This window comes from Larus michahellis, chromosome 2 (genome assembly GCF_964199755.1).
Source record: "Larus michahellis chromosome 2, bLarMic1.1, whole genome shotgun sequence".
Taxonomy (NCBI): domain Eukaryota; kingdom Metazoa; phylum Chordata; class Aves; order Charadriiformes; family Laridae; genus Larus; species Larus michahellis.
In genome coordinates this window covers 24,732,495-24,743,383 of record NC_133897.1, presented here as the reverse complement: position 1 = coordinate 24,743,383, position 10,889 = coordinate 24,732,495, and the positions used below count along the sequence as shown (strand labels likewise).

General features: G+C 41.3%; 1 protein-coding gene across 1 annotated transcript; it reads left to right on the top strand.

The window, feature by feature from the left end:
* The first annotated feature begins 656 nt into the window (after window positions 1-656).
* On the top strand, window positions 657-6,061 carry STEAP4 (STEAP4 metalloreductase). The gene is made up of 4 exons (XM_074573428.1): window positions 657-1,112; window positions 2,442-2,969; window positions 3,596-3,760; window positions 4,793-6,061. Exons 1-4 carry the CDS (start codon window positions 657-659, stop codon window positions 5,060-5,062), a joined length of 1,419 nt encoding a protein of 472 aa, XP_074429529.1. The 3' UTR covers window positions 5,063-6,061.
* Window positions 6,062-10,889: the final 4,828 nt, after the last annotated feature.

The following is a 10,889-nucleotide window of genomic DNA, read 5'->3' as shown; positions in this document are numbered from 1 at the left end:
AAAACCTCAAAGAGAATTTCATTATGAGTAATATATAAATATCAGAAATAAATGTTCAACATGAAATATTTCAATTCTGCTGTTCAAATGCTTCACAGGACATTCTTCAGGAAATTGAAGAACAATAATAAAACAAACTGGCACTGACTACTCGTACTAAGGAAGTACTGTGGACAACAGATAGATTTGTAGCTATCTTTTATAATATCTCTTCTTCCAGTATCTTACAAAAGACCTCCCAGGTTCTAATCTGATTAGAAACACACGCCTCTTCAATGTTTTTCTATAGCATAAGAAAGCAGAAATTACTCTGAAATGCGTGCAAGCCTTGCTCTCTGTGCTCCTGTATCCTTTCCTCCTGCTTTCCTTTTGAGAGCGGAAAACTGCAACAATTCAGCTGAATGTTAATATCCATAAAATGGATGGAAAAGAGGGTGCTGTAAGAGATGGAGCGGTGAATATCCAGAACTGTTTTTTAAAAACTGTACAGAAATCTTCTGAGAGTGTGTATTCAGAATAGTGTGCAGGAAGCATATTAAGTGGCAAGAAAACTCTCAGATATTTGTTTTGTATAGCCAGAGTGGATGCTAACCTTTCATTGTCAAAAGACTGATGTTTTGCTTAGTTTGTTCCTATTTTATTATTTTTTTTAACAGATGAATAAAAATTCTTCCAACATAATGGCTTTGGCTCCTAACACTTCTAACAAAAGAGAGACAGTGTGCATATTTGGAACTGGAGATTTTGGAAGAGCTCTGGGGCATAAATTGATTCAGTCTGGCTACCCCGTGGTGTTTGGAAGCCGGAGCACACAGACATCCAGCCTAATTCCCAAGGAGGCAGAGGTGTTGAGCCATGCAGAGGCAGCGCAGAAAGCTGCCATCATCATCATAGCAATCCAGAGGCAGCATTACAACTTCCTTATACCACTAGCAGAAATCCTCCGTGGAAAAGTCTTGGTGGACATCAGCAACAACTTAAAAATAAACCAGTATCCCGAGTCCAACGCAGAGTATCTCGCTCAGCTGGTGCCCGGCGCGAAGGTTGTGAAAGCCTTTAACACCGTGTCAGCCTGGGCCTTGCAGTCGGGCACCCTGGATGCGAGCCGGCAGGTAAGACTGAGCAACGGGGGATTCCTACATCACAGAGTTATATATCCTATGGCTTCTTAACAGCTAGACAAAACACACAGGGGACATATGAATCAGAGAGGGTTGAGATGGAATTTTCACTATAATTGTCCATTTCAAATTAAATGTGAGCTAAAATTTACTATTGGTTTGTAATATGGCATGACAAGGAATATCAGTAGCTTGCCTCTGAACTTGGCATGGTGTTCAGAGACACTAGAGAAGCAAGGAAAGAAAGACAGCAGAGACAGAAAAAGAGAGAGCAAATCACGAGGAAATGAGGGCTGCATCAGTCATTCACCCGGACTGAAAAGTTAAACAGAAAGGAGATAGGAGGAATATATCAAAGCAAGAATAAAATGAAGAGAGCAAAAAGAGGGAGGCAAGGGGGCAATAGATGGGGCAATAGAATGAGTATGGGCAACAGAAATGAGCTGGAAGGTGAACAAATTAATAAATCAGAATCCATCACCACAGAAGTTTAACACAACAACAGTGTGTGAAAACCATTTTAACCCGCTCCTTAACCACGGGCCAGCGAGCACAGAGCTGGTCATAGGAAGCCACACAACAGCTTACTTGAAGACAAATCATTTATTATTACCCTGTTTTCTGCCACTCTGAGGGATAGTGCTCTTGTACAACACACGGTTTCAGCCAGCTACTCAAACCATTGCTACCTTTGCTTTCTGCTGCCAGATAAATGGTTTTGGATAAATTAAAGACCCAAGAACTTCCAAGCCTAGGCTCTACAAGGCTCCCCCTTTTCTCCCAGTTCCAAAAGGAGTATTGTCTTGCATGCTTACAGAAAAGGTGGTTTCTTCACTATTTTACTAGACTTGGAAAGAAATAATATTTACTTTTGTGATAGGGCAATCATGTTTTAAAAATCTCTGTCCCCAGTTCTCTGGAGTCCTTTCGGACCAATGTAGCAGCAACTGAAAAATTTTCTGTTATTTATTTCTACAAAATCTTGTTCTTACAAACTGCTTGCAGGTCTTCCAAAGAATACGCCAAGTCGTCTAGGCAAAGACTTGTACTAAGCGTGTTATACATTGCTCTTTTCAGATACAAAATTTTACCACCTGAAACAATCTCCTTCCCCAAAAGAAAGACTCATATTCTTAGTTCTTGGACCTTTTCACCAAGAAAGTACCAAGAGGCTACTTTTTGCCTATAAATGAAGGCCAGCAGGGAAGCCAACAAGTAGCCTAGGAAGCTTGTGCTCATCGTCCATACCCAGGCAGGACGGCAGTAGAGGATGTCACAAAAGTCTGTCTAAATAACAGTTCTGTTTGTGTTTGGTTGCAGGTGTTTGTCTGTGGAGATGACATGGAAGCTAAACAAATGGTGATGGATATTGTTCGTGCACTGGGTCTCACTCCGTTAGATCAGGGATCTCTCTTGGCTGCTCAGGAAATAGAAAACTACCCTCTGCAGCTCTTTCCAATGTGGAAGTTTCCCATCCTTTTGTCCCTTGGCCTAATCGCATTCTTCTTCTTCTACTGTTTGATTCGTGATGTAATTTACCCTTATGTTTACGAAAACAAAGACTACTCATTTTTTATTGCAATTTCCATTACAAATCGTATCTGCCCTATATTGGCACTCATCCTTCTCGCCCTGGTGTATCTTCCTGGTGTACTTGCTGCAATTATTCAGTTATACAGAGGTACCAAATACCGCCGTTTCCCAGACTGGCTGGACAAATGGATGCTGTGTAGGAAACAACTCGGACTGGTAGCCTTGGCATTTGCTTCTCTGCACGTTTTGTACACTCTTGTTATCCCAATTCGATCCTTTGTAAGATGGAGAATCAGCAGTCAAACCGTCTCCCAGGTAAGTTTTGCTCCCTGCTCTATGTCTTCCTTTCTTCTGGCTCTGTTACAAATACTACCTTCTATCTTGAGCTTCAAAAATTCACGTGGACAGTCTAAAGTTCTTTACAATATGATTATTTTTCTTGTTTTCTGTGATCCTTTTAACCATTGGGATATCCAAAGTTTGTTGATATTATGTTGAGTTGACGGGATTTCTAGCCTCAATCTTCCTCCTAGATAGTTTACATATTAATAAAATAAGCAGGAAAAATGTAAACTTTTAAGAGTAATTTAAAGAAACATATTTTCCTATTTCTTCATATACCTTTAAGAATGGCACATATTTGATGTTTAAAATGGCACATATTTTGACTTTCTGACCTTATTTAACAACAAAGGATCACATACCTCTCCACAACAGTAGGTCTACAGCAGTATAAAACATGCACCACAATTACAGGTACATGGAACCTGTATGTAATATAACGCCTCTTCTTCTTTTTGAGTAGGCATTCAAAGTAAACCTCCAATAATTTTCAGAGAGTGAATGTATAACATTTATCTCCTAGTTACCTTAAAGCATATTCTTTCTCCATATTGATCCTAAAACTGTTATCACTAAGATATACCCGGTCTTTTCTTCAGGCACTGAACAATAAAACAGAACCACTCGACACCACTAATGCCTGGCTTAGTGACTCTTATTTGGCTTTGGGGATTTTAGGATTTTTTTTATTTGTTCTTCTGGGAATAACTTCCTTGCCTTCAGTCAGCAACAATGTCAACTGGAGAGAATTTCGATTTGTGCAGGTAAGAAAAAGACTTATTCTAAAAAACCTTCTTCCCTTATAAATTATGACCACAGGCAGGTTTACTAGAGGCTTAAGGCTTTCCTCCATTAGTATCTCCAAACGTGAATGTGTGCACTATCCGCCATCACACAGTGTAAAAAAAAAAATGTGTGTTCATCAGGGTGCCCGACTGCTCACCTGTAAAACACCACAAATTCTCTGATAGCTGCTTATGGTACAACTGGGATTACTGCATTAACAAGAGAAAATTGGGAAGACGTGTGCTCCTAAATGACAAACAGAAAATTAACACTGTGGAATTACCAAATTCCACACTTACACTAAGTCACAAAATATTTTAGCCATTTATTGGGCTAATTTTGTTGGTTCACATGATAATTCCATTAAAATGGGTCAGAAAATTGACTTTATAACTCAGATGCTCTCAGTGCCCAGCATCTAAAAAGAATCTGCAATTTCTGCAGACTCTAAGAACTGCTGTGCCTATAAACAGGCTGCCCTTGGTAACACTACAATCTCAGCCCCCCGTTCGAAGGAAGCTTGGTGTAAGCTGCCGTGCCTCTGCAGGAGCTGGGCTGGCAGGGGAGGGCAGGCAAGGGAAGGGGAAATTACTATCAATGAATGTTTTATCAAGGCCAAAAACTTGCACAGTATGGTAGTTCTGGATGGATTAGCACTACAGCATATAAAAGCTTGGATCTCTCCACTGAATTTCAGCATTTTCTCTGCATTTTCACAAATACGACAACCACTAGGCAGTATGTGTGAGCTAGCAAAAACTATCAGGATTGATGTTGGAGAAAAAAAAACAAAGAAGTGTGTTTCACCTAGATCCATTTGAATTAATCTTTATTTAAAAACAATAAGACCCTTCATATTATATAAAATAATTTCATTTCAGAAGTCCTCAATTAGTCCCAAAGTTGGCACATTCCACAAAGCTTAACGTGTCCTGTAAATTGAATTTGTTCTGGTTTAATTTACTGTTTTAACCTCCACTTCTTTCTTTCTTTCCTTTGTTCTCCCCTAGTCCAAACTGGGATATCTGACCCTTGTTTTGTGCACTGCACACACGATGGTTTATGGTGGAAAGTGGTTCCTGAGCCCGTCATCGTACAGATGGTATCTTCCAAACGCCTATATGCTCTCCCTCATCATTCCGTGCACTGTACTGGTTATCAAATTTGTGCTGATATTTCCTTGTCTAGACAAACCTCTCACACGAATTCGACAAGGCTGGGAGAGGAACCCACAATACTCAGAACAGTCAAATTACATTATCAACAAGTCTGCTGTATAAGTAGACTAACCTGTTTGTATTATCAAAAATAAGAAAAAAATTATTATGAAGGCATATCAAAATAAAGTCCTGAGGCTCCTTTATCTGGAGAGTGAGAGAAAAAGTGAAAAACTTGGCCAGGCCCTGAGTAAAATAAAGCCACCCCAATGACAAGCTTAAAATAAAAATGAAGTGATGCCGGTGAGCTCCTGCACCCCAGGCATGCTTTCACACATTGCTCAGTAAATTCCCCCTTGCCTATTCACTCTCCATTCCTAAGAAGGGTACGGGAGAAGTAAGTGGTGCTCCATGTCTCTCCTCAGTCGTTCCAAACCTCCTCCAGGGCTGGGCAGAACCAGAGTAACCTTTGGCGTTAGATGGCACCTGCTCCTCTTCCTTGTCCTGCCCATTGGGACTCAGGTCTACACGCACCCACATGGATCCACACCCACACGTGCACGAACACACACCCTGCTTCCATCCCCAAAAGCCACCAGCACCCATAGAACGGGTGCAGGATGGATGCTGCTTGAGGAAGACCTCTCTTCCTCTCAGCATTAGTTTATCCTCTGATCTGAAAGTGACCTATGTTCATACCTTAGCCATAGTTGAGCAAGATTTGTTTGGTGTCTGCACAGGAACTCTAACGTTCAGAGTGTATGGGCCAAGGATTACTGAATCCTTGCTTGTACTGCTCTGCCAGAAACCCAGGTGGCAAGCCGATGGAGGGAGGAGAGACCAAAATGCCAGAAAGATGTGAGATGTGCTCGCAAGCCTAAGCTTCGCTACAAGTACAGACAAAAAATGGTCAGTGATTTTTTTGTGGAAGCAGTGGGTTGTAAGGAAAGAAACTGAAGGAAAATCCTACTATATCAAAGGGTTGTATTATATGTCATGGCTGTATCTCATGAAGAGAATATTGTTGATTTTTCAAAAAATAAATCTTCGGATGCAATATTACAGATATTCTATGAAAATATACATATTTTAACCACAATAAAGAAATTTTTTTACATTGTTGAGCTTTGTTATCATTTCTGGAATGTCTTTTGATATGATGCAGCTGCTGGCATGTTCAGTTGCACGAAGGTGGTGGAAGGTCTCGGGGCAAGGAATAAAATGGGATCTTGTCCTCAGCCAGCTGCATGAGCTCACCTTCCCCCGTCTTTTTTCACTCCTCGGATGCTCACATAAGCAGATCTTTGCTTTGTCATCAAAATGAGCTGTGGAAAACCAGGATCCAGCTGGGACGATGACCTCGTGTTAAACTGGAAACAGAGGATCTGACAGCCTCCTTCACATTGGAAAATAAAGAATAGGCAAAATATGTTTTTATCGGAAGAGAATTGTTTCCTATCTTTTGTCTCTTTGTTGTTCTCCCTGTCCATACAGAGGATAAATACTCCCAAATATGAAAGCATGAGCATGCTATACAGTATAGCTAGCTGTACTTTCAAAGAAGCACTATCAAGCAGATTTTTTTAAAAATTAACTATCTGAATGATACTTCTCAAAACATTTCTTAACAACGGAGTCTTTTTGAGTTCTGGACATACATTCCCTCTTCACATCATCCTCTGGCCGAGAAAGAACCTGCTCTTAATCACCCAAAAAATGGTAAAGGAGCCTGGTGTATCAGTAATTGGTGGAGCCAGATTTCTCAGAAATAATTCTAGCACCGAGTACTCTTACTCACCAGCACTGGTGCATACATCGTACTTGGCATGTCATAAACTGATATACATATGCTTATATAGGCCTAAACAGAAGTTTTCCTTGACCTGGCACTCCATTTCAAGCTTCCATCAAAGATTTTTCATGTTGATCTTATGGAATTATTTACACAAAAGGGCTCCAAGGGCCTAAGTGACGAGACTGTTGTGAGGATGCCTATAACACCTCTTTACAGCTCCCTGAAGAAAAGCAGAAAGGTAGGTGCAGCAGCAAGAGAGAATGAGAACAAGACAGAAAGAGAGAGGGGGTGTGTTTGTGTATGTACCGAGGTAGAAGAGAAAGGGACAGACAGAGCAGAAGCAGCAGTAGCCTGAGGGAATATCCTCTAGATTTACCATTTTGGGGCCAAATTCTGGCCTCAGTGACAGAGTTACTCCAGATTTATGCTGTTACAAATAGTAACAGTTCCAAGACGCAGATACAGATCGTGAGGGTTTTAGTACTTTTTAAAGGATTTATTTTCAGGATTTCTGCCTATCCAGATACAGATCTAAAAAACCGCCCTTCCTCTCTCTCACAGCTGAACCTATGGGTTGGAGTTTCAACTGCAACAGTCATGGCGAGTATCACCCATTTAAAAGCTATGCTTTATGAAATAAAAACATTGCAAATGCTCTGCCTCCTTTCCTCGCAGCCAACAGGCTCCTGTGTGTTTCTGAGTGCCCTCTGTCAAAGAGGAGGACGGGCCAAACCAGCTCTTCTTTACCCTCACTGAGAATTAGTGCAAAGTAACCGACTGAACACCATCTGTACATTCGCTCACTACTAAGCCACAGTCTCAAACGCAAGCAGGGCTGTCGCTCCTGCAGGAAAGATAAAAGATCTTCAAGAACTCATACCACGTTGCTTTGTTACGCTAACGCACAACCCCCCCACACACACCCCGGACTCGCTGAGAATGCCAAGCGGCTAGGTGCGATTTGCAATTCGCTCTTTACTCCTGGAACAAAGTGCCAATATCTGCCGTGTACAAACCGAGGAGACAATGCTGTTTGCGTGCACGGAGAGCGTGCGGCAGCTCTCAGGAGCGGATCCAAAGCCCTCGCATCTGAAGTCAGCGGCAGGCTCTGTGTTGACTTCAGTAGATAATAATAGGTCAGATCTCCAGCAGCACTTGTTTTTCCAGTCTGAGGGAGGGATTTCATATCCTGTTATTCTTGGGCAGCCGGGGAGTATTTGCTTCACAAATTTACATATCTATTTCTTGAACACTGCAGCAAAAACAAGTTTCTTCAGTAATCTAACATGATAGTTAAAAGCGTTCAATGGCAATATCTTGAAAACAATAGCCAGAGCTATGAAAACTGTTGGTAGATTGTATACGCTTCTCATGGCTGAGCTCTTTGCATTTTAATATTTTTTTAATGCACTGACAAAAGCTGGTCAGAGGGGATGTCAGAAGGATCATGAAATGAATTTTGTAAAGGGTGTTTTCCATAGGGTTCCCAGAAGCCAAGAAGAGCCTCTATGTGCATATGTACATATTCTAAGACTTCCTGCAGGAATAAAGTGTTGATTCTCAACTCTACGTCTAAATCAGAGTCAACACTTGTAAAATACAAATTACAGCTTTTACATAAATGGTCACATGGACATTGTCCCGATAACAACTAAGGTGGGATTTCATTGCATATGAAAGATTTATTCTGATGGAAAGCACTACAGCATAGTGTGATTTTTAGACCTCTACATCTTGCACAATGTGGCTAATTTAACTTCCTTTTTCCTTTTTGTTATACCTGGGGAATATCCATTTCAACCAAAAAAATGCACTTGCTTCTGAAAAGAAAGTATTTTAATTAGTTAGATTTAATTAGGTCTTGAGATAGCAATGGGATGTCAGATACGCACTGGCCCCAGGGCATGCAGGTGACACCACGGATACTGCTGGATCTTGAACCACAGAGATCTGAGCAATTGCCTTCAGTTCCACCACCCTGCACTGCACGTCCTGAGATCTGCAACTTATTATTGCTCTGTAGGATGACCTTCTGTCAGCCTTCTCTGCCTTAGCGAACAGTCACCTCTCATTCCAGGACATGACTGTTGATGACCCAGTCTAGAAAGCCCCCTTTTTCCAGCATACCAGGCTTTGCTCTTGTTACCTCCTACCAGTCACAAGATTTTAGAAGAGCATCTCCTGTTTCAAACAGTGGTGAGCCTTTCTGATTCACTAGTCCAAATAATGAACTGGTGAATAGTATGGACACTCACAAGAACTATGTAACCTATGTTCAGCTGCTCTTCCATACTATGATTAACTTATTTAATAAATCTTTGGTGTTCCCATAATAGCCTAAACACAGTTTCTCTTCCATACACTATGGAACCTTTTCTCTCCTACAGAAACTCTTTTTTTCCTCTGTATTATACATGCTTCTGTTGTGGATCTCCATTTATATTCTCTAATTCCTGACATTAACATAAATGATTTGCTCCCTGGAGGAAGCTGACATTCATCAAGATATTTTTATATAGATACATATATCACCGTGATAAGAAACACTGCACATCTCTCATTGTTGCACATGGCCTTAATTTAATGTTCTTGAATCTGGGAATCCAGAATTGACATAAATACTGCTGTGACAAGAACAGACCCCTGACATATTATTTTCTTATAAGGAATCTCAGTGCTACAAAATAATGCACTGCAGAACCTTGACAGGACGTGCACAGACCTCAGAGAATTGCACGAAACTTAGCTAATGTCTCCAGATTCTGCAAATCAGAAGCGGGGATTTTTTGTTTATATGGCTTCACACACATATCCTTTATTGCTGTCTCTCTTTTTGCTTCCACATCCAGATTTGCTTATTATTTGAGATTCATTCAAATACAGCCCCTTCACTGTGCTTGCTTCCCTTCACACTTGCTCAGATTTAATCTAGAAAAAGCTTAACTGCAATCAGTAGACTCAAGCTATTAAACATCAGTGCAGAGGCCTTTCCTAGTTTATTACCCATGATTTTCTTTCCACAGTTTTACGGAAGATGAGAAAGTGTAGTGTCTATAAATCTCTCTTTAGAGACTTCAGAAAATAGAAAATTGAAAAAAGAAGAGTGTAAGTTATTGTAATATGCTTATCATTGCAGGACACAAGTGGTTGAACACTGCTAGACCATAACACAATGCCCCAAACCAGGCATGTCTGGAACAGATTATCTATGACTGAGTGCTGGCGTAGAGGGAGGGAGGTATTTTCAAAGAATCATTCTGGAGAAAAGTATATGGAACGAAAGTAAAAAATTGATTAGACTGTGAGAGAGAGAAGGAAAGAAGGAAAAAGACAAATCTCCCTTTCTTCTTTCCTACCGGCTCCATGACAGAAAACGTCACACGTTTTTGGTTGCCTGGTACCAAGTATTTCAGTACCATATAAATAATTAAATGAAGAGTTTCATCTTGGCACCCCTGGAGTCCAACCAAGGCTTTAGGATCCCACCATAGCCTTCTTGCCCTAGTCCAGATTGGTACAAATCAGCCTATTTTCTTATCCTTTACAACAACCTTTCCAAAGGTAGCTGCCACTCCACTCCACACCACTCACTGCAGAGCAGCAGCAGTAGCAAACCCAGCTGTGCATCAGGCACAGGACTTACATGGCTCACTACCGAATACAGCTGGAAAAAAATGTTTCCCCGACAGGAAAAGAACCAGGAGAGATGCCAGTGTCCAACTGGCCAGATATAGGACAGAGACTGTTTAACGGACTGTTCTGTTTCAATGCGAGATGCCATCATCTTCATTTAATAGTTAAAGAACCGAAGCAAAATCAAACACAGGATCTCACCGAAGAAAGGGTAAAACATTAACGTGGCATGAAAAATTGAAATAAATAAAACCCTGCAATATTCGATGAAGAAGATAGCTGAGAGCTGGGCATGGTCAGCAGGACATGAGGAGGTGGCCGGAGGGGTAGTCCCTGGAAGGAAGGAAGGGATGGGGCAGCTTCCCCCTCCCTGCTCGGCTAACGACGAACCAGAGCTTTGGGAGCCCCAGGACAGGACAGACGCGGTGTCCCCATCCCTCGGAACCAGCCCGGGCAATCAAAGGGGATGGGTGCGGAAGTAATTGCAGGGAATTATGTTAAATACATACAGGATTATGGTTT